The sequence below is a fragment of the Tympanuchus pallidicinctus genome, unplaced genomic scaffold (genome assembly GCF_026119805.1).
Source record: "Tympanuchus pallidicinctus isolate F22 unplaced genomic scaffold, pur_lepc_1.0 scaffold24, whole genome shotgun sequence".
Taxonomy (NCBI): Eukaryota; Metazoa; Chordata; class Aves; order Galliformes; family Phasianidae; genus Tympanuchus; species Tympanuchus pallidicinctus.
In genome coordinates, this window is record NW_026294741.1 from 599,389 (window position 1) to 626,928 (window position 27,540).

Sequence of the window (27,540 nt, forward strand, 5' to 3'; positions counted from 1 at the left end):
TCTCCCCAAGTGTTCACAAAGTCGGTCCAAATAACCCAAGTGTTCTGGTTTATTGCTGTCCCTAATAACAGGGTCAAATGACTCACCGAAAACCTTTCAGAGCACTCCTCCAGCAGCAGATGAATACCCAGCTGATGGGGTTTGGCTGTGCTCCCACTGCTGCATCGGGCCGTTCCGAAAGCTCGCAGTGAGCGACTTCAATCAGGAAACGTCACCACGTTATGAATGCTTAATGGCGCTGATCTGTGCCTTCAGCTGCCAAAGCTGGGAGCTGGCTCAGCAGCCAGGAGCCTTCTGAGCTCAAGGTTCAGAACAAACAACTCCTTGGGGTCAGTGTGTTGCAAGAGATGTTCCCAGGCAGCCAGAAGGAAAGTTTGGGTTCCTAAAACAGTTAGCACACGTCCCAGCTATTCAAAAAATATCTGGAAGAGTTTCTTGTAGAAGCTGCTTTTTAGCAAGTATCCCGTCCAGAACATTGACTGTTGTGTTTTCAGTGAGCTTCTCTGGCATTGGTAGGTTTCTGACTTTCACAATGTGACCTGCTGAAAAGTTGGCACCATTGGCAGGAGGGCTGCAATGCCTGGGCACTGCCTCAGAAGTCAGGGGGAGTTTGGTGGCAGCACTGTGATCCCTTCTGAGAACTGAGGCCCTCCAGAAGAACCTTCTGCAAACCTGTGTGGTCTGTAGAGTTACGCATGGTAGGAAAGAAAAGAGAGCAGAGGTTGGAGAAATCTGTGGGCTGTTACGCTTACCGCTTACAACTGCGCTGCAGACTGCAGCCTGCACCTCCAGCTAAGCCTGCCACAAATACACTCCCAGCTGGGGCTTTCCTCCCAAGCAGCCAGAGGCACCGTTTGTTCTGTTATCTTGTCTGAGTGTGCTGCTCGCTCAAGTGCTACACTGGGAAGGCACCGGCACAGACTGCCCAGGGAGCAGTGGGATCACCACCCCTGGAAGCATTCAGAAGCACGGGGATGTGGCGCTGAGGGCATGGTGGGGTGGGTTGGGCTTGATGATCTTGGAGGTCTTTTCTAACCTTAATGACTCTTTGATTGTATGACTGTACTGGTGTCAAGCCACGCTGCTGCAGCTGTGCTCTGAGCTGGGCTGCGGGATGGAAGGCTGTCTGCTGATACAGGTCCATTCATTGCAGGAGCTGCGGGGTGGCTGGAGGAGAGCGGAGCTGTGCAGCACACGTCCCCCAGCAGCTGCTGGCACCAGATGAGCTCTGCCGGCGCTCACAGCAATGGTGTCCAGGAGCTTGTGGGCACCATGAGTTCAGCTGAGAGAGGTGACCCACAGCTCCAGGTGCATGGTAGGGCTCCCTGTGCTGAACTGTGCCTCTTTAGTGTCCTGCAGGACAGCTGTGGGTTGGTAAATTAAAGTTCTTTACATAGAAGGAAAAATATGGTTGGTTGTTGAAAAACGGTTGCTTTCCAATCCCATTCCTTCCATTATGTTTGGTGATTCATTTTATTTTCCTTGACTTTGGTACCTTCTCCCAGCTCCAAAACGAAGTTAGTCACAAGCAGAGACTTGATGGAAAGGCCCAAAGTGGATAAGGAAAGTTCAGTTGAGATTTGTAAGGTGCTGAGAAAAGAGCCCCACGAAGGCCGGCAGACACCACTGGTGTGACTGCAGGCAGCACTTCGGGGCCGTCTCCTAGAGGTGCTCCGGAGCAGCGGGCACTGCTCGCTGGTCTCCCCCCCACGGCCCCCTTCCCGGCGGTGCTGCCGGGAGGCTCGGGCTGCCTCCGCACCGGCCAGACACGGCTCGCGTAGCTCCGCGCAGCGGCGGGAGGCGCGCGGGGCCGGGGACGGCCCTGATCTCCTCCTTATAGAAAGCAACCACATCGAGTCCCAGAGCCGTGGGGGTCGAAAGAGACGTCTGGAGATCCCCGAGTCCGCCCTCCTCCCCCGCAGACGCCCTACAGCCGTAGCTTTCACGCTCTCCAGCCGATTCCACCACGAACGCGTCTAAAAAATAATGCTACATTCTTAACCCTGGGGCGAACCCGCGCCGCCAAACCGAGGGAACACGGGCGGGATGCGCAGCCACGTGCGCGCAGTGCCCCGCAGTGCCGCACCGCGCCCGCAGCGCACGGCCCGCGCCCGCTCCTTTCGCTTTTGCTTCTCTCCCGCGGGGTCCCGGCCCCGCCCGGCCGCGGTGCGGCGCCTTTAAGGCGGGCGGCGGCGGCGCGGGGCGCCCATGTGGAGGTGCTCCATGCCTTGTTGTCCTCCGCGCCCATTGGCCCGCGCTGCGCTGACAGCTCGCGCGGCGCCGCCAGCGCACTGCGGGGGGAGGGCGGACCGCAAAGCGCGGCGCGGAGCCCGGCCCGGAGCGGCGCCTCCCGCGGAGCCGCCGGCGCCGCACCCCGGTCTCGGCGCTCGCCCACGCCGGCCCCCGCCCCGCGCGGCCAACTGGGCCCTCCGCCCGCCCCCGCTCCGCCCCGGCCCGCCCCGCCGCGCTCCGCCAGCCCCATCCGCGCGGCGCCGCGCTCCGCGCCGCGTTTTTCCTCCGGCCGCCGCGTAGTAGCGGGGCCGCGCCAGCGCCCGCCTGTTGTGTTTCTGTTGCCGCCCGCCATCTTGTCGCCAGCGCTGCTGCTGCTCCTGCTGCCGCCGCCGCCGCCGTCGGGGCGAGCCGCGGGGCGGGGCGGCGCGGGCGGGAGAGGCGGCGGGCGGCAGCCGGGGGCCCCGCGCCATGAGCATCGAGACGCTGCTGGAGGCGGCCCGCTTCCTCGAGTGGCAGGCGCAGCAGCAGCAGAGCGCACGTGGTGAGAGCGGGGGCGACAGCCGGGGGGCGGGCGGGGGTCGAAGCGGCGCGGAACGGGGATGTCGGGGGGGGGTGCGGCGGGCGCTGGGGGGAACGCGGGGCCGCCCCCGCCCCGCCGCGCGGGGACACGCAAAGAGCGCGGCGGCGCGCCCCGGTGGGAGGGGCGGGGTGGGTGACGTGATCGGTCCCGCCCTCCTTCCACGTGCGCGGTGCCGCGCCACGCCCCGGTTTCCCGCGGGGAGCGGCGGCCGCCCCGCCCCACCGCAACACGGCCACTCGGGCGGGGCGGCCGCTGCTTCCCCCCCGGAGCCCCGCGAGCGCGGAGCCGCTCTTTGTTCCTGCGTGACTCATCGTCAGCGCGGGGCGATGCGGCAGAAAGGCCGTGCGTGCGTTGTCACCGCGCTGCCCGCGGCCCCGCTGTTCTGCCGCGCGCACACACGCGCAAATCCGGAGCTCCTTTGTCTGTTATTTGCAAACTCCGGACGTGAATTAGCGGGTGTCTCATAGTCCCGAATTGAGGTTAACATTTTATAATCGAAGAAAAACATATCCCCCCAAAAAACGTAACCACAAGCAACTCGTATTTGTTCTCTTATTTTTTCTTCCCGTATATACTCCTCTGCTGTGCTCTCTGCTTTGCTCCTGCCCATGTTGATAAACGTTTCGTTTTCCTCAAACTTTGCAGCATGGGCAGTGACCCAGAGGTGCGCAGGATTTCTGTCCCATCCCGTGTCACTGCTGTTGGCACACCTGGGTTGGGTGGGATGTCCCTTGCCATGTGTGCTTGGGGGATTTCCCATTGGTTCGGCCCAGAACAGCCCCTGAAGATGCCAAAATATGCACTCAGAGTGTCTTTTTCTTCTTTCCTGCTCTCTGCGCCTGGATTGCTGTCTGATTTGCAGCATTGGCTGTGCTGAAGGTTAGAGGCTGCTCCCCCCGTTGCTGGTGGTAGGGATGGCAGTAGTGCCATAGGGGCTGCAGGCAAGTGCTGGGTTGCCCTATGCATCTGCAGAGCACTGGATAATTCCTGAAGTCTCCAGACCGATCCCTGAACGTTTGTGCAGCTCCAAATACTCTCACTTTTCTCAGTGCAGCACAAAGCATTCCCTGGTTCTGCTGACCCGCACGCTGGTTGGTCACAGTGCTGCGGAAGAAGTTCTGGGAGGGCCTGGCAGCAAGTTGTTGTTAGTGTTGGTGCTCTGGTCAAGTGTCTTCTTCAAAGAGTCCTGTGCCCAGCACGAGCACCTCACTGGTGGCGATGTGCTGCAGGCCTGGCTGTGATGTGGGATGGCCTCTCATCTATTTGCAGTGAGCCGAGCAAACCTGGGTCATGCGTTTTGGGTGAGGAAGGCGTGTTCAGTGCCTGGGAGATGCTGTAGGTTCAGAGATGGGTTATGGAGATGGGCAGAGCTGTGATGATGATGTAATCTGTGGGAGGACATAGCCAGCTTTGGCTCCTCCATAGGGGAGACCATACATGGAATCTGGAAGAAAGTCAGCACTGGGGAACTGTGGCACTGCAACTGCACTGACATCCCTGCAGACATGGAGCTGGTGTAGGTAACGGTGCTGGTACTGTTGAGGGGTGATGGGCAAAGGCTTCTGGCTCCTGCGCACATGGATCATGACTTGATGAGCAGATACTGTTCAATTTATCTTTTCTCAATTGTGGAAATAGGATTTTGAAGGGTAGATTTCTGTTTTCCATCATTCCGCTGAAGCAAGCTGGTGAGTGAGAGCATCCCGTGACAACGGCTCCTGCACAGCCCTGGCACAAAAGCCCTGCACTGTCCTGGTCATGATAACCCAGAAACGTTACATGAGCTCCAGACCAGCGAGGCCCTGTGGTTACTGCAGGGATCTGGTTCTGCTGTGACTCAGTGGGTGGCACAAAGTCACCCAGCGCGTATCGGCTTTGGCTCCAGTTGGTGCAGAGTGCCAGCAGTGTTCCACGCAGCTCTGAGCTCAGCGCTCCGCTCGCACCCACCAGGCTCAGCTCTGCTCTGCTCTGTGGGCACAGCAGGGACAGCAGGCACCTGGGCTCTGTTTCCTGTCAAGATTATGGGTTTACCACTCTTTTCTGACTGGCACACTAAAAGCACACCATCGTTCTGTGTCTGCAGACTTTGGAGCCATCCCAGGCTTGGGAAGGGAGGCAGTGGTTCTTCATGGTTTCTTTTGTGCGCCCTGTAGAAGATGGGACCAGGTCCTGGCTGCCCTCAGTGCCATGTCCTGCTCTGACCACAGAAGCTGTTCAGCTTGAAAATAACTGCTCATCAGAATACATTACTTACTGCATCTTAAAAATGCTGATGCCTGGCAGAAAAGCCCTGAGACAGCACCTTGCATCAGCAGAGCTCAGTGACCACGCGTCCAGGTGAAGCTGTGCAGACGGCAGAGCAGCCCAGTTGGCTGCAGAGCTGCTCGTGGAGCACATGGCCCGTGGGCAGGCAGCCTGGGCAGGGGGTGCTGGCTGAGGTGGGATTGGTTTTCTGGCAGTCCTGATCCATTTTCATTTCCCTTGCTAAGTGTACCTGATTTCTTTCTTCTCCCATCTAAGAAATGTCACTGAAGTGCATCTGTGTGGACCCACTGAGACTGAAAGGGTTTTGGTTAAACACGGAATATCAAACTTGATATAAACCGTCCATGGAGGTGTGAGCAGTTGTTGCTTTGAGAATCATCTGTGTTGTTTAGGGATGGTTGCTTCTTGTTTGGGGCTTAGAAGGCAGGCCACGAGATTTCTTGAGGCCTTCCCAACCTTCCCATGTTCCTCCATAGCTTTGGTGGAGGGAAAGGCTCTCTCCCTGGCAGGAGTACAGCGTGTCCGTGCCCTGCGTCCCTTACTTGGCAAGAAGGTCACCTCGTCACTCTGGTTTGTCTCAGGTTTGGGTGCTGGGGTCACTGTGGTTTCTGGGAGCTGCAGATAGGCCCATCCCACTGATGTCAGCGCTGGTTGGTGTTACAGAGGCACGGTTTGCGTGAAGGCTGATTTTGCTTCGCTCTTGCTGATAGGACATAAGCGTGTCATAGTCATCTGGCTGAGAAAATGGAGATTCGAAGTTGTTCACAGAGAATGGTGACACCTGCAGAGAAGGTGTGGGAAGTGTGCATGACGTTGGTGAGGTGGCTCAGCACGGGCCGGAGGTGTTTAATACTGGGACACAGGTCGCAGGAGGGATGGCTCTGCTTGCAGAGATGTGCCACAGCTCCGGGCCCCCATTGGAAAGCATTTCCCATCCCCAGCGCACTCCTAACATACGGCTTCACCTTTCCGTAAGGATGCAGTGTGTGTTAGGAAGGACAGCAAGGCGCCGCGACACGGGCTGACAGCCAGGCTCGGCTCCCAGTGAGCAGCAGCTGGTGAGACTGGGGAGGGCTTGGGGTGCGGGGCTCCCTGTGCCGGGTGGGGCGGGGGGCAGCGCTGCTTGCACAGCCGGGAGCTGTGTGGGTGCTGCTGACGTCACGTGCAGATGAGAGGCGTGCAGATCAGGGCCCGCCGTGTGCCGGCACTCCGGCTCGTTTCCAGGCACCGGGAAGCGCCGCGGCTGTTCCCTGCCGTATCCTCTTATGTCAGCAACATTTGGATGACTCAGCCCTGATTCAGACTGCGCTTTCCCTGTGCTGTGCCTGGCCTCCTCTTGCAAGTGCAGCCCAGAACAGCCTCTGCTATATGCAGGAATGAGGAAGCGGCGCCTCATTTATTTGATAATGAGCAATTGGAGGCTTTGTGCTACTCCATGTAGTGATGGGGTGACGGTGGGATGGGGAACGGGAGCTCTCCATCTCCTCTGCCCTCTGCTGCCCATCCCCTGCTTTGCTGGGGAGGCCCAACAGAAGCACTGGCAGCAGCGATGTGCAGTGGCTGCTGTCACCCCCAAGGTGTGTGCTGCAGCTGAGCCACTGCCTGGCAAAACGCCGGGACGGGCACTGCCGGACAGCTGGGCTCAGCTCTGCTCTTGACCCTTCTCGGCACAGTCTGTGTGAGCTTTTCCTCCTGACTTCTGCCACTGCTTAGAAGAGAGTGCCAAGGTCCAGACAGCAGCTTTGCCTCATCTTAAGTGGGAGTGTTCACTGTTAGAAGTGCAGAGCATCTGCAGCTGATGGCAGAGAGAGAGTCGGGGGCCCAATGGACACTCGGGCCTCTCCAAATGGAATCAAGTGGGAGTCAGCACTGTGGCTCTGCCCGCATTCAGCTGTCGGTGGGGGTAAGGTGCTCTGAGGACATCCGGCCTTTTCTGAGCAGACTCAGAGGTAAGCTGCTTGATTTTGCAGAGGCATTGCCACTGATAAATTATGAATATTGATTAAGTCCCGGTGCAAAAAAGGAGCATTAAAGATAGCATTACAATCCCTTCAGAGGAGCACTCATGGGGTGCATTTGCAGAAGGCCCCAGGTACGAGCTGCTGTACCCTGACCACTGCCAGCCCCAGCATCTCCTCAGTCACCCCGAGCCCTGCTGTGGGTGGGAGGTGCTCCCTGCACAGGCAGAGGGAGGAGATAATTTTAAACCTGGCAGATTACTAGGTAATGAAGTTAAGAGTCCCTGGCACTGTATATTCCTGGGCCGCCAAGCCCCAGAATAGCAGCAGATAGCTCGGGAGGGATTGCTGACCCTGTTTCTGTGCTCTTCTGTGACAAAATTGGTTGTGTCCTCCCCTTACTGCTGGTGTTGCTGTCACCCATGTTACTTGTGGGTGGTGAGGCTGAGGTGTGAGCAGCTGGGAGCCTTGCAGCCCTGTGGGGGAAAGCTGGGGAACTTAGTTCCTATGAGAAAAGAAAGAGCTCTGAGGGTCTCTGTGATGGTGTCTTTACTTTGTTTGCAAAGGGAACAGAAGGCAGAGATTGCTACAGCTCTCTATGCTGTAGCACCATTGCTGCACCGTTGAGGTATTTGTGTCCCGCACACAGACTGCTGGCAGGCACCCTGACCCCTCAGAGGAGGGGCTGGTAGCCCAGTGCCTTCTTGCCAGTGAAGTCAGAACAGAAGGCAGCGGTGTTAGGTTTTGGCTAAAGCTATTCTTGAAATGAACCCTTCAGCTCAAGAGAGCTCAATATTTGCAGCACCAAAGGCGTCTCTGGCAGCTTGTCAGCAGCCCGAGGGCTGCACCTGCTTCGCAGAGACATTTACATGAATATTTCTGATCAGCAGTGCACGCGTGTAACCTTACTTTGCTGTGCTCTCAGCTTGCCCAGTGAATGTGTGCTTAGGAGTTTCACTGCTGCTCTGCTGATGCTGGGGAACATTGCCGGCAGCACTGGGGCGGCTCCAGGCTGTCCTGCAGCTCCTGGGCAGTGCTGCAGGGATGGAGCAGCGTGCCCGGCATGCACATGTTGGGATGTCACAGCCCTGGGCAGTGCTGGGGGTTTCTGTCCCTCCCTGGGCCGTACCACTCCTTGCCCAGCCTGTGCCATCCTGGCTTTTCCCAGAGCATTTCTATGCTGCTATCAGGAGGTCCCAGCATGAAGCGGCTGTAGGCGCGCCATTCTTCAGCTCTGTGCAGGTGCCTGGAGGCACCCAGTGAGTTCCTTGGGCGGCGTTGGAGCTGTTTGTTGGAGGCTGTGTCTGGGTGCCGGGGCCCCTGGCACCATTGGACATGGATAAATAAATGTAATTGGTGCCATGTTCACATGATTAGGGCCGGAGACCTGGATCAAGTTTAATGAGATTTATTTTGCCACACATTGCATGTAATTTGTCTGGCATTCTAAAAACCTACAGGAACACATACACATCAGAGTGAGTTTTAGGAGCTTGAGTAAAGTCACAGCAGAAGTGTGAGGTCAGTGTGAAGCCCGGTTGGGTTGGGATTTGGCAGCACCAAACAGGGCTGCTGGACCCCAGGAGCTCTGTCTGGAATGGCTGCAGCCCCACAGCCACTGCGTTTGCCCTGGCTGCTGCGTGCAGCGGAGCACGGGCAGCACGTGCTGCACTGGGACGGCCAGGCAGAGCAAAGGGTTGGCCTGGGCTTTGGACACGGCGTGACCTTGGCTTTGGTCCTAAGGCCTCTCTGGAATCGCAGGCTGTGCCGTGCTGGCTTCGTAAGGGCTGTAGGTGGGAGACGCGGGGGAGCCCCGTTAGTGACCGTCTTCTGGTTTGTCTTTCAGAAGAGGATGAGAAGCACGAGAAGCTCCGCCTGGAGCGGGAGCAGGAGCAGCGGAAGGCCGCCGTGCCGCGGGCCAACCACGCCGTGCCCCCGGAGGAGCCGCGCGGTGAGCTGCTGGTGCCCATCTCGCCGCCCGCCCCGGCCCCTCCGCCCCCCCCCGCCGCCCCCGCCGCTGGCGGCCCCCATCTCCGTCATCCCCATCCCCGTGGTTACCAGCCCGCCGCAGCCCGCCGCCCAGGCCGCCCTGTCCCCGCCTCTGGCTCAGCGCCACCCGCCCCTCGTGAGCGCTCCCGGCATCACCAAGGAGCCGCCCTCCGTGGCCCCGGTCATCCAGCGGCCGCCGGGCGCGCTGCTGCCGGACGGGAAGGCGGGCACGCCGCCGGCGGGCAGCCCGAAGCAGCTGCAGCACTACGCGGCGCCCGTCCTGGCCATCTCGCAGCACCACGTGGTCCCGCAGCCCATCCAGCCCCAGCCCGTGCCGCACCCGGCCCCGCCGCTCGGTGCCCTGAAGCTGGCTCCGGCGGAGGACGCGAAACCCAGCGAGCAGAAGAAGAGGCCTGGAGGGTGAGTGAGTGCGAGCAGCTGCTGCTTTGTGGAGTTTCAGATCAGAAGTGCTGAGATCAGTGGATGTCTGGATGTCTGGGTTGGTTTGGTTTTTGATAGTAGGATTTCTCAGCTTGATGTTTTTCGTGTTTTGCCCCTGACCACAGTACACAGGTTTGTTTTTCCAAGCCAGAGCAGCGTTAGGAAGCAGTCCCACAGTGGCTGTGTGACCCCAGGCAGCACCTGGTGTTATGTCTTGGCAGAAGATCTCTGCTTACGGTGTTCAGGGGGTCGTGCGGCAGCCCTGGTGTCTGGAAACGGTGTTGAGTTCTGGGCAATTCTGTCTCCCAGGACAGGGTTCCCTATGGCTTCTATTTGCTGTCGGGACTGAGGGCCTCCGGAGCGTCTGGGGCCAGAGGAGATGCATGGCTGCTGCATGTGTCCCTGCCTGGGACGGGCCTCGTGGCTGGACCACTTGTGGTCAGTGCTTGTCTCACTGTTCTTATGGACTTGGGTCGGCCAACGCTCCTTAGGGGATCCAGAGTACAGTATCCCAGTACATAGCCTGCTACTATTTCTTGTGCTGTTTCTTACGGACTGCAAGAACGAGTGGTTCCCTTTGCCTTTGCAGCAGCCTCTCAGCCATTCCTGTGTTCCTGCAGTCCTCTTTCTGCAGGACTGAGCTGATAGGGCTCTGCTCAGTCCTTCCTTCCATCCCTGTTACCACTTCCATGAGCGTTCCATCGCTTCCTGCACTGAGGGATGTCTCTGTGGGGCTGTGCCCAGAAAGACTGTGCCCACCTGTGTGGTGTCAGGCTGCCATGCATCCTTGGTGTCAGCATGCAGCTGGGCAGCAAAGCAGAGGTGCTGGGGCCATGTGCTGCTGGTGCTGCCTGCTGGCTCACTGCTCTGCTCTTCCACACCCCAGCTGGTGGCAGTAGGAGCTGTGTGGGAGCAGCACAGAGCCATAGGTGCCCTGCTACCCTGAGGAGTAGTGCTGGGCTCAGGAGGTGGGCGATGCTGTGGGCAAAGACAGGGTTCCTGGTGTCCTCCACACAGAGATCCCAGTTTTCATAGAGGGAACGGTGGAAATTGGGTAGTTAAGAGTTTGTAAGGATGAAAACTTCTGCAAAGTGCTGATACAATTCCTCTTGGAAAGACTGTGATCTTGAGAGTCCGCTCTGTTGCAGATGGGTGTGTGGGCCGGGGCTGGTTCTGGTGGCACAGGGGTGCATTGCTGGTGTTCGGTGGGTGTAAGAACAGAAAGAATGTTTTTTCCAGCTTGCAAATGTTTCCTGGGAAAAGGCTGTCAGATATTTATTTTTAAACACCTGGATGTTTATTAAATATGTATCAACCTCCTTCGGTGCTCACCTCACTGTTGGTGTGTTGTCGACCACTTTGCACTGGGTATGGAAGGTATTCAACGCCTGTTGCTTTATCACCATTGTTGCTGTAAAACTTATGGTTGCAAAAATTCATTTGGCTTTTCCTAAAAGTTTTCCTGTGGTCTGTGAGGTGGGGGCAACCTAGATCCCCCCCCAGAGGCTGACCCTGGCTTTCCCTTGAGCAGTGGCTGCAGGATTCCTGGATTACTTCACTCCATATTTATGTTAGGCTGTGTTATTTCAGGCACAGCAGAAACGAAAGAGGTTTGAATATGTCTGCCAAGTCCTGTAAACTTTAATTTGCAACTGCATAAATCTCACCCTGCTGGAGTGTAGGCGTGGATCAGAAATGGGTCAGAATCTGGGCTGCCAGTGCTGTGTGAATGCCCCGTGCACCCACTGTCCCCTCCTGGTGCTGGGAGCTTATGTAGGCACATCGTGCTGTTAGCTGTTGGATCCAGTGTGCAGTACGTGGGTAATGCTCACCCTGTCACAGATGTGTGTGAAGTATGGATTTTACTTCAATGCAGCGTAGGGAGGAATATATATGCAAGTAGTTCCAAACCAGTGGTATCTCAACAATGCTGTTGTTCTCTCATATTTACCTCTGTGTCCTAGACACACACACTGCTGAAAGAACAGGCTGAATGGCAATAGTTGTAAACCTGACACTGAGTTTATCTTTGTTCTGTTTGGGTTACAGGGTTGGGACCAGGGAAGTACATAATAAATTGGAGAAAAACAGGTGCGTAGAAAGCCAGGGGTTTGCTTTTTTTTTCCCAATTCTGTTTCACATTTTGGTTTTTGTTTTTTTTTGGCCTGTGGTCTGTCAATATTTGTTTGCCTTGGGCTTTTTTTTTTTTTTTAACAAATGACTTGGACAAAATTCTTAGTTACATTTAACGAACCTTGCGATATTGCTTTGCTTTCTTATGGCTCGATTCTGCATCTCTTGCTTCTCAGTACGTTTTGTTTGTCTGCGTAACTGCATTACAGTAACCCTGCAAAGCCCTGATCCCGCAAAGTAAATCCCCACGTGCATAACGGCGTAACTTCTCTTTGATTTGAAGCAGTAGAGTAACCAGGAGCGGAGCCCAGCGTGCACTGAAGTACGGAGTGGAGGTTCCTGATCTGACACTTGCAGCCCACATAGCCAAATAGACACAGGATGAAACCAACAGTGCAGTGGTAGTCATTCACCATAGCGCAGCAGTTTCCTGCCAGCGTAGGGCTGGAATCGGAGCCGTAAAGCAGTCTGCCTGCTGGATTGGGATGGCTTGGTTTGAAGCATGCAGGTAGTCCCAGTGACTGCTATGCACATGTGCACATGCTTTGCTGGATTAAGGCCCAAATTAAGCTTCAGCCCTCTGCTAAATTGATTTGTGGTGTGCGCTAACACAAGCTGACAAACCACCTGTGTTTTCTTTAGACGTGCACATTTGAAAGAATGCTTTGAGACATTAAAACGCAACATCCCCAACGTAGACGACAAGAAGACCTCAAACCTCAGCGTCCTCAGGAGTGCCTTGCGATACATCCAGGTACGGTGGCGGTCGGGTCCCTGCTGGTGGCATTGCACGGCGCTGTGTGCTGAACAGGGAACAGTGCCAGCTCTCTTAAACCAAGTAAAATTTTGCTCTGGATTGAAAAGGAAGAAAGCCCTGTTGAGTATGGTCACTTCTGAGCTCCAGATTTCCAGGCCTTTTAGATCTTCTAGGAGAGCTTGCCTCGTGCAGCCTCCTTACCCCAGGAATTCCTTAGGTAACTGTAAGCCATCCGTACCAGTGATGGTGATGGACTTCAGGCAGTTTCACCTGAGTGCAACAGATAACCCAAATGGTCCGAAAAAGGGGCATCCTGCCTAAATAAATGCATGATATGGTACTGCTTTTTGGACTAAGATGAATTTTAATTCGTATGTTTTGGGGAGGTTTTAGTTTGCTTAACCAAGATGGGTAGGCCTTGAATTTCTGAACGTTGTGATGAAAAGATGTGCAGATCATGTCAGGTCAGGATGTGCAGGGATACCAAGAAACAGTCTGGGAAAAAAGTAAAGATCAACTTGTATTGTGGTGATTGCAGGTGGAGTGAAATAAGCATCACTGCTTACCCTTGTCATGTTTGACACTGTTAGCAGTTTTGTCAACTGACACTGCGAGTTGTTCTTATGCTGAGATGTTTTGCACACCTGATGTTTGTAAAAAGTGGTTAATTGAAACACAGAAGTGGTTCTTAAGAAGTGTCCTCTGTGGTGATGTTATCAAGAGCTTGTAGTGCAAGTAAAATTTGTATAGAAAATGGAAGCCAAATTCATAGCACCATCTTGCAAGTGAGGAGAACCAATAGACCTCATGTGTTTTGGCTGGGATAAAGAGTGCTGAGCTTTTCATGCGTCATCAGTTTCCTTCTTTTCTTTCTGTATTTCTCAGTGTCTCTGAAGTACTGTGTTACTCTGCTGTTCAGAAGTACTGGACATTCCCTGTCAGCACTGCATTTTCTTACCTTTCAGAATTAGACCAGCTCTGCTCTCCTGTGAGCCTTGACCAGTGACATCCCTTGCAGAGCCTTTGGTTGGGACCCGGAAACCAGACAAACTGTAATGGTGCCCAGCCACTAGGGAGGGGCAAGTGAAAAAGGAAAAGATGCGTGTTGCTTCAAAAGGTCTCTTGTGGAGTTGTGGTTGTGTTGTAGTTAACGGGCACCAGAAGAAATTGGAGCATTTCATTGGGCTTCAGAATGGTGTCAGTATGGAGCTGGGCTTCTGTTAGCACTGGGGCAGGCAGTGCTCACATCTGATCACCGGAGTCCCGGCGTCCGGAGCTGCTCGCACCTGGCTCGCGGCGTGCTATGAATACTGATGGAGTATTCTGATGGTTTGTCTGCCAGCGCGTTGTTCTCTGGCAGAACTTGTATTCTGTGCTTCTGGGGGGCAGCTCGCAATTCTCTGTGAGGATTCGGTGGGGATGGCCGGCTCTTTGTCCCCTCACCAGACCACTGGGAAACGCATCGAGTTGGAGGCTGTACGAGCAGGCGGCGCTGGGTGGGCGGGGGCCGTGGGCCGTGCTGCAGCCACACCGGGACCGGCTGCAGGGCCGCGCCGGGGAGGTGGGCGGCGGAGCGCGGCAGCGGTGGCGAAGGTCACGGTGACCCCGCGCGGCCCGGCCTCCTTCCTGCCGGGAGCTCCCGGCCGCGTCCTCGGCCACGTGTGCAGCGAGCACGTGGCGCGGCGGAGGCCTGGCGCGCTGCCCGCGGTGCCTCTGGGCACGGCTGCGCTGCGCCGCGCTGCTGGGAGCGCCGTGCTGGCGGCGGCCCCGTGCGGGCTGGGGCGGAGTGCCCGGAACAGCGCTGCGCTCGGCGGGGTGCTGCTGAAGGCTGCAGATGCGAGTGCTGCGGCTGTTTGCCTGAAAATCGGATTGCTGGGAACCCGATTTGAATTGTCTGACTTGAAAAAAAATATGGCTTTTTTTTTTTTTTTTTTTTTTTTTTTTTTGCTTTGAATTTGGCTTGGATTTAGCTCCGTTCTGTTTCACCAGGCCAAAATGCACGGAGTTCAGGCTGCAGATGGGGCCAGGGTGAGCCCCCTCAGATGCTGCCCTCAGAGCATCGGTGCGGTTCATCTCGATCAGCAGGTGGGAGCATGGGGCTGGCCGAAGGACTGCCTGCACCTCTGTGTTCCAGCTCTCTGCTTGCTGGGTGCTGCTGGGTGCTGCCTCTGCCTTGCAAAGAGAACGTGGGAGTACAGAAGAGCTCTGAAATTCAACACTCCTTCTTTCAGCATGGCAAAGTAGTTTCTTGTGGAAGGGAAAAAAACCCAACAAAATGAGCCTTGCACGGGAGGAGTGCAGTGCGTGGCCCCGAGGTGCTGCTGTGCTGATCTGCCACAAGGAGCACAGCAGTACTGCTTGCTGCAGCCGCTCTGCCTGCAAAATCCTTTTTCCCTCTTCCAGCTGGAACTTCTTACAAATGAGGTGCTTGTCTCCTTGGCTGGATTTGAATATTTGTATCTGCATCAAATCAGATAAGTCACAAAGTTGAATTCCAAACTTCCCATGGAGCTGTCATTCTAATTTATCTTTAGAGCCAGGCCTGTGCTCTAAGAGAGTAAATTAGAATCTCTGCAATTAGGCACATTGTTGCACGAAGGAAATCAGGCTGAACGCAGCTGGAAGTTAATAATCCTTTTAAATGGTGATTTGGCTCCAGGCAGCGTGGGCTGCTGCAGCCCAGCTCTGTGGCCTGTGGGTGAGGGGGTCGTCCCCTGTGCGTCGTGATGCCGTGTGCTTCAGTCCTTGCATGTGGTTGTCACCCACTGACCTCCTGCAGAACTCAGTGGCGGCACCACTGGGCTACTGGCAGCTTCCTGGGTGTTTCCTGTGACATGGAGAAGTGCAGTGGGACGGAAATGTGGGTGTCTGCCTGGGGAAAGTATGTCTGAGTGCCCTGGGCCTGGGCAGCCCTGGCATGGAGCAGCGTGGGTCTGGCACCAACCCCGACAGCAGCAGCTGTGCCACAGTGCTGGAGAAGGCGCTGCCAGTGCCGAGGAGTGGAACGCAGGGCAGTGGGCTGCAGACAGTTCATGGCCAGAACTCGGCACAGCTGGGTGTTTTAATTTAATTCTCTTTGAAGGGTTCCTTGCCCCCTAGGAAATGTTGTAATCATCTTACTTGGAAGCTAATTGAAGCCCTTAAGCAAGACTGTTTTCTCTTCTGTGTTCTCAGACTGTGCCTGTCGCTATGGTACCTGAACACTTTCCAGTTTCAGGGGTTATTTCCCATTGCATATTTGGTGTGACACCATATCCAGGCAATCGGCTCACTGGGTGACACCAGGACAGCCAAAGCAAGCAGCTTGCAAGCGTGGAGCTGCAGCTGACAGACCAGGGTCGCTGCAGGGCCCGGCTGGCATAGCTTCCCACCAAGAGCAGAGCCAAGTGCTGATTGAACACCAACGTACTTAGAAAGTACTGGTCAGATTTGAGCTGCCCAGACCTTGTGAGGGGCAAAGAGCAGAATCCTTTGAAGTCTACGGAGTGGGACACGCTGTGATCCATGCTGCTGTGTGCTGCTCAGCATGGTGTTTGGAAAGGTATTGGGTGGAGGAAGGTGCTGTGATAACCGTGCACGGCTTGAGTTGTGCCAGAGGAGCATTTGCTGTGCGTAAGAAATGCACTTAGCTCACAAGTTCATACAGCTCATCTGGCAGTTGTATTTGCTGCTTGTAGGATTAGAGATGGAAAATAACTATGAAATTAATTTGGGATTTATATCATGTCCGCTGTGTCATCTGTTCCCAGGGAAAGAGGCAGAAGGGCTGTGGTTCTTCCTACCTCAGGTGCTGGGGTTTACATTCTGCTCTGCACTCACTGACTGAACAGCACTGCAGCAAAGCCACTGACACCAGCAGGGACCTCAGTTCGTGGTGCCTCAGTCCTCCCTGTAATCAGCTAGAGGAATTTTTGTTGCAAAACAATTTATTTTTTTCTGGTTTTGTGCATTAAAAAAGATCTGTAAATGAGTGGCAAAGTCGCACAGGTGCTGTGTGACCAGGTGGCAGCCCCTTGCTGTCTCGAGATGCAGACCCTCCAGCTGCAGGAGCTACCAAAACCCAGCTTCACAGTGGTCATCTGTCCTTGTCCAGCTGCTGGGAGTAAAGTACTGCAGCAGAGCAGCTATGTGTGCTGTTAGAGAGGTGATGCCTTTCTCGGGGGCTGAATTCAGGCTAAAAGAAATGAAGTGGTAGTGCACTGGGCTCAAGGTGATTGACATCGCTTTGGATTACCAAATAAATTGCTGTATCGCTCGCTTTGAGTGAATGGTGCCCAGTTTCCTCTTCTGATTACAAAGGCAGGCATCCCCACTGTGTCCTTAGCTGTCTGCTGGCAGGGCCACTGCTGCCCAGAGCACTGCCATTCCCCTTTGTCAGGTATAACTGCTTTGGGAGGCTAAAACAAGGGCAGTGTCATTGGTCTCTGATAGCTGTTTGTGCAAAGGAAAGGAGGTGTTTGACTAGCTCAGACCAATGGGCATGGTGTGAAATAGGAATAAAATAATTGTCTCCGGCAGGAAAAGGGTTTCTGTCCATTCCTAAACAAAACCCTGTAATGCACTGACACAGGGAGGTGCTGTGCCACAGGCAGAACTGATGTGCCTGGTGCTAGAGTGCGTTCTCAGCTCTTGTGAGAGAACCAGAGCTCATCTGCACTCAGGCAGCGCAGACTGGAGTGCTGATCGAAATCCATAAAGCCGAAGTGCAGTGCTGAATCTGATTAAGTTCCTCACCTTGAAAATATGACTGTAACTGGTGGTTCTGGTTGGTTGGTTGTTTTTTCTTGTTAATTCAGTGCCAGCTACCAGCAGAGATATGTATCTGCTATGAATCTTGTCCGGTAAGAGCCTGAGTCAGTCTGCAGTTTCAGTGCCTCCCTCATGTGAGCAGCTCTCACATGCAGCAGCACTCCTTTGTGTTGTTTACCTGACCCGATCAATTGATTCTATCTTGTCTAATTAGCTTGAATTTCATTGCAATGACGGCTTCCAGCGACAGTAGGCTGTGGTTGTGCCACAGGGGTATGGTATCATCTGTAGACTTCAGAAAGAGGCGAGAAATATGATCTTAAAAACTGATGCTCAGTAAAATACAGAGGTTGGAGCCTGCGTTAAAAGGTGAAATGTAAGAATTAGGGCACGGCAGTGCTGTGCCATGGAGTCAGCGGGTGTCACCCTGCGCCCTGAGCACAGGTCAAGTTCCTGTTCCTCGTGGAGCTGTGGCAGCGCTGATTCGGCCCCGGGAGGTGGCGGCTCCCATCCCTTTGGGGGCTTCAGGCCTGGGCAGCACCTTCTGAAGCACTCAAGGTTGTAAGACCAAAACAGCCCATGAGTGCTGCACAGTCCGGAGCTGGGAAGGGATGGCATGCTGCAGCCCACGGGTGTGTGCTGTCAGTGTGGTGGGAGCAGAGGGAGCACACATGCTGTGGCGAAAGCAGGGCTTCATTTGAGGTGTAGTACTGCACAAGTCACTTGCCTTTAGAATAAGACCAAAACTCCCAAATAAAACAAGAAAAAGCCCACAAAGTAACAGTTGGGTTTGGTCTGCAGTTCTGCTTTTTATGGAGGCAGCTGGGATTCCTGTGGCCTGGGGATGGAGAGCATGAGTTCCCTTTCTTGTTACAGATAGCAGGGTATGTGCTGATCCTCTAAAATTATTGTGAAGTAGTTGGTGACCTAATAAAATTACAGACCAGTGGTTACAAGAAAACAGTAATCACTGTGCTCAGTCCATGTTGTGCAGTGCCATGCAGTCACACTGACAGCAGCTGTCTTGCCAGACACTGTCAATGCAAAGCAGCAAATGAGGGGGATTTTGAAACCATAACACAGCAGCTGAAAGTTGGTATCAGCCCAATCTGTTGCCGTTTTGGTGTCACAGCGCTGTGATAGGAATGCTGATAAAACTTATGCTGGAGAATGTGGAAATAAGGGTACAGTTTTGCAGTCTCCCAGGCTCACTGTTATCTATCAGTGCTGAGTGGTGCTGCTGGCCCTGCCCATGCCCTGAGCTGCTCTACTGATTCCTTCGGAGCCACCAGCCCTGCTTGGATGCTGCTGTGACCACGGGATTCCTTCCTCTTCCCCAGTGCCACCAGGAAGAGCTGTGCAGGCTCAGGCAGTTCTGCTCCTGGCAGCGGATGGGCAGACACATCAAACCAGAAAGAATGGATTTCTTTTTCCAACTGCTGTCACTTTTAGCTATCTGTCTTGCCTTTAGTGTCATAAGCAGTTAAAAGTGCGCTAGGATGTCCTCATTGTATTTGGCTTCCTTTTGCTCTGTTAAGGCTGGTCATGGTGCCGTTGCATTTGCTGGGTCAGCTTGCAGTGTGGTGTGCAGCGTTGGGCTGCTGTACAGCTGCACTGAGGTGCTTTTCCAACCAGGAGAAGGAGGAACATTCAGTGAGGAGTGCAAGAGCAGGAGGGGTGCCTGGCCCAGGGCCATCCTCACAGCCCCAAATGCTTGTATGAAGGCAGTTTTCCATTTGCACGCACGGCTTTGGCTCGTGGCTTTATGCAGGCACACTTGTTTGCAGGATCCCCTGGGCTCGGTGTGCTGCCCTGAGCCCTCCTCCCGCTCCCTCTGTGGCCGTGCTGGCGAGGGCAGGAGGTGGACGGAAATCCACTGGTGACCCAGATCTGATCTGTAGGCTGTAGGTGGGGCTGCTTGGACACCGCAGTGGGGAAACCGTGAGGGAGAAGTGGTGTGGGAGAATGGGGTGCTGGGGGCGGCTCTGAGCCTTGCAGGTTCGGGCTGGAAGTGCCCTGCCTTGCATTTGCGTCAGGACATCCAGCCCCTGCTTTGTCGCCCACAGCACCGTGGTGAGATGCCTCCAAGAAAAATACCAGAGCCCTGCAGCAAGTAGATGCAGCGTGTCCCTGCGCTCATCCCTTCCCATCTCTAAGGAACGTTGCTGTGCTGGAGCATGGCTGCGTGCTGCCTCCTGGAGCTGCCAGCTGTGTGTCCGTGCACAGGCTCAGACAGGCTTAGGAGTCCCCAGTCCAGTGAGTTTGTCATCAGTAACAACATCAGTAACTACCTGCAATGCAGTGCTGTTGGTTTTAGCTTGCAGGTTATTGTTAGGGTTGTACCACTGACATATTTGCTGCAAGAGCCAAATTAAAGCAGTTTGTTTGGGATAGTCTTCTAAATAACAATCAGCACAGCATTTTTAGGTGTTTTGGGCATCCATATCTGTTAGCATCATTGAAAATGTCTTGTAATTCCTGAATCACAGTTTATTAAAAAAAAAAAAATAAAAAACCCACAACCAAACTTAACGCCTTGTTATTGCAAACTTCAGTATTTTTTTTTAATGCTGCATTTCTCTTAGCCTTGAAAGTGCTGTCCAGGAGCAGGGTGGATCTGCTGGGCTGGTAGAGGCCAGCACAGTCCTGGTGGTTGGTGCCGGGAGCAGCCGTGCCTCTGCTTGGGTTGTGTCTGTGCTGTGTGTTCCAGCTGCTTGCCGCAGGTTTTGGCTTGTTGGTTGGTTTTTATCCTCTCTGAATTTATTCTTTGTCTTCCTGATTCGGATCCTCCTTACCTTCTGCCCCAGTAACTCTCTGGGCTTTGTTTCAAGCTGAGCTTGTGGGAGCTGGATCCTTCTGACCTGTAGATAGCTGTGTTTCAAGTACAGTTGTGTTCCAGAGGTTGTGGCCCAACGTGTTTTTTTATCAGAGTCCCAAGTGTTAATCATATGCAAACACTGCATGTTTTTACTTCTCACGATTCCCTGCTGCAGACAGATTTCTGGTTCTGTGAAGTATTCCTGTGTGGATATTTCTCTCCTCTGTGAACTGGAGGGAGCAGCATAGGGTGCCCAGAACCACCACGGGCACCGACCCATTGCCGGCACAGTTCTCGTCCTTTGCAGATGAGCCAAGGCAGCTCTTGCAGCAAACAGTGTGCTCGTTTCCTGAAATCACAGTGCTCACTGCATGCATGTGAGGGTGAAATCACATCTGAGAATACAACAGCACTCTTTGGCTGCCTTCCTTGTCCGGGGTTAAACAAATGGAAAAGCTGGGCCACGAGCTGCTGGCGAATGGCCCATCAGGTCCTGCGGTTTGAGGACTGAGCACACTGTGCTGCAGGCTGCTGCATCTGGCAGGAGGTGTCTGCAGGGCAGGGCTGCGTGTGGGGCCGGGCTGGGAGTGAAGCAGCATGCAGTGCTTGTCTCCTGAGTTTGATTATGGTCTCGGTGCCTGTGTGAAGCATTAGTTTTGATTGCCTAGGAGGCTGAAAATAATGCAAAACCAGAGTTAAGCAGCCTGAAATTCTGCACCTCGTTCCTCTCCTCCCTCCCCAAAGAGGATTCCTTGTAGGGTGCTAGCAAACAGCGGCTCTTGATAGCCATGGATGCAGATGTTATTTTTGCATGAACTGAGGTGTCATATGCGTGCTGTCAGTGCTTCCAGATATGCTGGATTGCAGCTGCAGGCCATGTGTTCTTAGGAGCGATGCTGTGTGCAGCCTGGCCCAGAGCAGGTGGACCCATGTTGTAACAGCCAGGAGCTCTGTGTGGAGCATGTGACAGTGCCACCAACCCTGGGGCATTGGGACCATAGCGCTGTGCTGTATAGGAGAACCCATGGAGCACACCGCAGCCTGCAAGGCCACATCTGTAAGAGCCAGCCAGTGCTGCAGCTGCCATGGAAACAGAGGATTTTGTTCCCGTGGCAACCAGTTGGGGCTTTCCCAAGAGCAGAGTGAGAGCTCTTGGAGAAGGAGCAGCATGGTGCCTTGCTGCAGGGCCTGGTGCTGCTCCCCGCAGCAGGGCTGCTCTGCGTGCAGCTCTGGCTGCACTGCTGCTTTTGCTGCCTGGGGCAGCCAGTGCTGAGGTGCATGCAGGGGTGGGCGCTGGTGTTCAGGTGTGTTTGGGCTCTGCTCTGTTGCTGCAGGTTGTGCTTTGTTGGCCAGGGAATCGCTTCGGCGCTGGGTTTTAAAGAAACTGCTTGTTGCACCTGAAGAACTTCATAGAAGATGTAGCAGGATTCAAAGCGGGAATGCCTGGAATTGATGTGATGAGTGCAGAGCCCCAAAAGTACTGCCCGTGAGCACAGCACCGATGTGTGTAACAACAGGGCAGTCCCTGTGGGAGTGAGATCCTTTCCGTAGGTTTGAGCTGCATTCATTGCATACAGCAGTCAAAGCACTGCGTGCCATTGGCAGCCCGTGCCGACCAGCACTCGGCAGTGTGCTGTGTGGAAGCTGCACTGGGGCAGCACTGCAGGGAGCTCCCACAGCCGTGAGCTCCAGAGCTGCTCCAGTGGCTGCAGAGAATTAGGGAATCTGGCTCAGAATTACAAATCACTTCCACGATTGCTCACTGATGGGGAATTTTTAATCAGTGGATGCTGTGTAGTAGAGCACAACAGCTGAAATATGCTTTTGGAAAAGCTCATAATTGAAAGTGAGTTTTTAAATTGCTAATGTAATGCCTATAAGGGGAGCTTTTTAATAAGGCCTCTTAAACCTCCCTGATTCCAGCACAGGGTTAGCATTATTCCTGAGGCAGGCCTAGCGAAAGCAGTGGGAGCATTATTCTCAATCTTGACATAAGAATAAGCAATTTAATTACAGCCAGCTATAAAATGGAAAATTCTTTACAGTGACAAATGGCCACTGCGGTGAGGTGACAGCAGCACTTTGTTCCTGGTTTGTTTACCAAGCAGTGGCAGTGGGATGCATGCGAGGACCACGGAACGGCTCCGAAGTGGGGAGGAGAGCGGGCACAAAGCACACAGCACTGCAGCTCGTACTGCGGCTCTTGGCAGCCGCTGCGGTTGTGTTGGGCTTACAGTAATAATCCGTGTGGGAAAAGGCTGAGAGCTGCGTGCGAAGGAGGAAAATCCCATTCCGTGCGTAGCAAAGGCAAATGAGCTTCCAGGCAGGCACGTCTCCCTGGGACTGCCCTGCGCTCTGCACAAAGCCCTGCTGGCCTGCATGGCTGAGTCACTCGCGGGCACAGCCTTCGCTTTCAGAATTGTCCTTCCCTTCTGGGAAATGGAAACGAAAGGGAGACTCACGTCTGCAGCAGACTGTTCCTGCGTGCCCTGCGTGGACTCTGCTCCTGATTTCAAGCAGAGGCTAAACTGCACAAACTGTTCCGAGTAAAATCACCAGCTCCTTTTTACCAGAGCTTGCTGCTTTGTGCTACTTCCCAACTGCCAACAGCCAACCCCAGCCTGTGCTGCGGGATTCAGCCCTGCTGCAGGAGCACAGCCCTGGCAGAGCAGTGAGGTGGACCAGGGAGGGCAGCACCACCTTGGCAGGAGTCAGGAGTTGGGTTGGAGGCCCCAGGGCCGGGGTGCACCTCCTGCATCATCCCTGTCTGGTGGTGAGGCTTCATCAGAGCCCTCAGCACAGCCACTGCTGGTGCTCCCAGTGGGAGCAGTGGCTCAGATGGCAGCTGCAGATCCTCAGCTGTCCTGGACGCAGGTGCCTCTGCGTAGTGATGTTTCAGACCTGCAAAGACAGGTGGTCGGCCACTTGTATGAATTCCTTTGTTGAAGTTTTGTTCCTTACTTTGTTTCATGTAGTTCTGGTGGTCCTCTCTACCCATTTCAGCTCCAGCCGTAGGTGCCAGTTCTATTGGCAGATCCTCGAGGTTTGGCTTTGGTGCAAGGAGTGTCAGTATGATAGCTGCTTATTTTAGAAATAAACGTAACTGCTGTGACCGTGGGTTGTTGTGATTTTTTTTGCATAGAGTTGTTCTATATTCTACATTACTGCTGTTCTATATTACTGCTGTTGTAAGAAATTCCTGTGCTTTGCAGTATAACAGTCCTTGGAACAAGTGTGTGGGTCTGGCTTCAGCTGTGAGTGAGTGGATCCAAAAGCCTTCATCCCCACACGTGTGTGGAACGATCATGTCCTGTACAAATGTGTTTTAGCATTTAAAAAATGCTTTTTCTTGTCCATGTCAAAGTTCTCTCTTCCGGATTTAAGTGCTGACCAACCTGAGGTTACAGGAATGCACTGTCATCATGTGCAGACCTATTTAAGTTTCTGTCTCAGAAGCTTGTCATTTTTTTCATAACTACTGTTGGTTGGTTTAGTAAAAGATGCTATCTGTTCTTCTGCACCTCATCTTTGAAATACTTCAATTTGTCTGTGGTTTTATCATCCCACATAAGAGCTGAGTTTTCTGCACAGAGCTTCTTTCTCAGTGCAAGGATGTGGGGGATTTTCACCCTTCCCAAGCAGAGGGCCAGCAGTTAGTTGCTCTGCAGGAGCACTGCTCTGTGTACATGCTTGCTTTCCTTAAGTGTGCTTGGAAATAGATGTAGTAGAAGCATGTTCTCCTACGTGGTGACGAGGAGAAAGCTGCACCCATTGTGCTTCCTTCACGCCTTTCCAGCAGTCTGCAATAAGCCTTAATCCCCTTGATGTTTCATGAGTCAGGAGAGGTCAGACTGTTGTTGAGAACTGAGTGCTGACCGCTGGTGGTGAAGCTCTGCAGCTTTTCCTATGGAGTTGTAGGCTGCTCCCCCTGGAGCTGAGGTAACTCGCACCTGACCTGTTAACCATTTCAGTTTCGGAGACTCATTAGTTTTCCTTTAGAAAGCAGAATGTGGTTGGCCAAAGCAACCCTGTAGGTTTTTGTGGCCAGGTCCTTTCCCTTCTGTGTGAACTTGGAAGAGGTAACTTTACCTGAATGCAGCTATGCCAGCATAACTAATAATAAAAGAGAACCAGCAATGAATGTGGCAACGACCAAGTCAGCGTAGATTACATCTGTGTTTTTTCTTCTTAGATTTTTCCTTTACTTTGTTCTGTCTGTAGACTTTAAAGAGAAAGGAAAAGGAATACGAGCATGAGATGGAGCGGCTGGCAAGAGAGAAGATCGCCACCCAGCAGCGGCTGGCAGAACTGAAGAACGAGTTGAGCCAGTGGATGGACATCATGGAGATTGACAGAATTGTTCGGCAGACAGTTCAGCCAGACGATGACCAGGCATCTACCTCCACAGCGTCAGGTACCCACAATTTCCCTCTTCTTGTAACCATCATTGTCCACCACAGTAGTAGAGGCGGGTGGTGGGGATCTTCATTTAGCACCATCACAGTTGCTCTGTGTTCAGAGTTAAGTAAAAGGATTTCCAGTGTTTTGTAGTCAGTGATGGTGGCCTAATGATACACTTGTGTAAAGTACACTGAAAATCATGCATCCGTGTTACATAAACCCAAGGTACAGGTGTGCACATTCACTCTGCTGGTGTCTCGCGTGAAGCTCCTTGCTTTCAGAATGTTCAGCTGCACAATCCTGCTCATTAAAACTGATTGGTGTATAAGTGCCCTGATGTATTTGTGCACGGAGGAAGGAAGGTATTCAGCCACACAGAGAAGAAGGATTTGGTACAGGAGAGGTCACTGTAGCGTTTGACCAACTTAGCGAGCCTTTACATTGCATGAGAAAGATTCACAGTGAAGATAAATGACGCTAATGAAGATCAAGCACGCTGTTCCAGCGAGAAGGTTTTGTGAGGTAGGAGAGTGTGCACTTTCCTCCATACCAGTGACCTGGAGTAGGAAGAACAGGCGGTCATGGATGGACAGCACTTTGCTTTCCAGAGATCAGAAGGCTGTAGCAGTTCCTATTTGCAGCAGTTCCTTAAAATCGCAGTGGCATTTGCTCGTGGTGCTCCAGGCAGATGGCACAGCAGGTACCCAGAAAGGGAAAGCCAGAGCTTTCTGGTTCGTTCAGATTCCTGCACGGGGCTCATCACCTTTGAGCATGCTGCAGACCATCTCCAAGCGTAAGCTGGTGGAAGCAGAGAGTGGGAGAGCTTTGTAAATTGAGGCATCAGCCGTTCACTTCTCCAGCTGGCCTCTGCTGAAAATGATCTCTTCAAGCTACTGCTAACTGTGGGGCTTGCAAAGGAAAGTGTCTTCCCTAGTTATCCTGCTGCTTCTGAATCTTCTGAGATTTTTAATCTCTACTGCATGACTGGCTTTAGAGCAGGCAGTGCAGAATGCCCTGCTAATGATCCTAATTCCTTAAGGTCAGCATTGCCTCATTAATTTTAGGATCAATGGAGACTTCTTTTTCCAGAACCAGACCAGTAAACTTGCTGCCACGATTCTTCATCACTGTTTCCTTCCTGCTCTGGGAGCAGGAGGAGTAATTACAACTGATAGAACAACATACCAGGAAAAGAAATCCTTTTTCTCTTTGTGCAGAGAGCACTTCTCAGTCCAGCTTCTGTCCGTCCGCTCAGCTCAAGTTGCTTCTCTTGCCTGCCAACTGGGATCTTCCAGCTTTTTGTGAGCGAGCACCTCTCTAGCTGAGCTGAGTGGAGCCTGCTGTGCTGTGCTGTGCTGCGCTCCCTCAGCTCAGTGACTCCTCCTGCTGTCCTCCCTGCCGCTTGTCCTGCGCTGTAAGAGAGGCTGGTTAGCCCAGTTCATGCTCTGCTTTTTATTTTTTATTTTTTATTTTTTTATGGGAGTGTCTTCATTTCATTCTTTTTCCAGAGGGTGAAGACAACATGGATGAAGACATGGAAGATGACAGGCCTGTGAACTCATTACCAAAACTAGCCCAGCGCCAGCACCCAGAGCTCCTGAAAGCCGTCCCTTCAAACGCTGCTTCCCATCACCTGGCAGTTTTGCCTCAGCACCTGTCTATCCAGCAGAAACAGCCCCCAGCCCACGCACAGCCTTCCATCCAGACACAAGCACTGGTCCAGCCGCAGGCGATTGTCCCAGCACAGACTCACATCGTGGCGGCTTCGACAGTGCAATCGACTGTTATCGCCCACACCGCCACTACCCACGCGTCGGTCATTCAGACTGTCAACCACGTCATTCAGGGTCCACAGACCAAGCACATCGCTCACATTGCACCTTCCACGTCCAGCCCTGTGCAACTTACCACTGCTGCTCAGCCTATCGGCCACATCACTGTGCACCCAGCCACCATCAACCACATGGCCCACCTCGGCCAGCAGCTGCCCATCTACCCTCAGCCCGTGGCCGTCAGCCAGCCCGTGGTGAGCCACATCGCTCACACGATCTCTCACCAGCAAGTGAATGGAACCACAAGTCTTGGCCAGCAAGCGGTGATGGCCAAGCCGGCCGTAGGAACCCAAGTTGTCCATCACCCACAGCTGGTTGGGCAGACGGTCCTAAATCCAGTAACTATGGTAACCATGCCGTCATTCCCCGTGAGCACACTGAAGCTGGCCTAGAGAGAATCGTCCGAAGGTGAAGTCTCTGTCGGGAACCTTTCCTAAACTCCGTACATTCCAACCGCGTCCGACTCCGCGGGTTGAGGTGCAGAGGGGCAGGGCGGGGGGCTGCGCTCACTGCCCGGCAGCCGGCCTGGCACGGCCAGAGGGGCCTCTGCCCTTGAGTTCTGTTAATCTGAGAAAACTAAAAAGACAGTTGTTCATGGTGATTTTTTTTCCTTTTATGTGTAATCGGTGAAATATGGTTATGATGTTCTTAAGACTTTAATTTTCCCCTTTTATGTGTTGCTTCTTTGTAGAATAAATCTGCTGATCTCTTTATTGAGACGTTGCGTAGAATGGGAAAAAATCATAAAAGTCTATATTTATATATATGTGTGTATGTGTGTGTATATATATGTATATACATATATATATAAATATAACATTTGAAGAAGGCCTTTTGTAAGGTTGATTATTTTGCAGGATTATTAGTCAAAATTCAGTTTTGGAGGAAGAAGACACAGTGTCCTCTCTAAACAAGAAACTTTACGTAGATGGTTTGGTGGACCAGGGTACACAGACAGTGACAAAAACAAAGCAAATTGAACGTTCGAGATACTTCCCATCAGTATATTACATTTCAAAAAACCATCTAAAATCACTGTGACTTGTTATGGCATTTTAAGGAAGTTCTCTGTCCTGTTTAATAAAAGGAAAAAGAATACACAACCGGACTTCATTTGTTGCAGTTTTATAAATGACTTGATTTTTATAGCTATGTCAAAAAGGAAAAAAAGTATTGTTCTTTATTATTTTAATTGATGACAGTGTTCTGTTTGGATGCTTTTGGGGGGTTTATTGTTTGGTTTGGTTTTGTTAATGCAATAATTGATTTTTGATAATTTTGATAATTGAATTACAGGACTGTTTCAGGATTCCTCGTGCCAGTCCCTAGCCTTAGATTTTCTGGGTTGGTTTTTGTTTTTGCAGAGGCAGACTCTTTGTGCTGGT

The 27,540-nt window shown here is 53.2% G+C and overlaps 1 protein-coding gene across 1 annotated transcript; it reads left to right on the top strand.

Annotated features, from left to right (window-relative positions):
- Window positions 1-2,652: 2,652 nt before the first annotated feature.
- Window positions 2,653-27,263, top strand: MNT (MAX network transcriptional repressor). The gene is given in 7 exon segments (XM_052689175.1): window positions 2,653-2,773; window positions 8,882-9,021; window positions 9,023-9,444; window positions 11,515-11,556; window positions 12,241-12,352; window positions 24,144-24,336; window positions 25,832-27,263. Coding segments are annotated over 7 exon segments (1,698 nt in total). The 5' UTR covers window positions 2,653-2,700; the 3' UTR covers window positions 26,548-27,263.
- The last annotated feature ends 277 nt before the right edge of the window (window positions 27,264-27,540 follow it).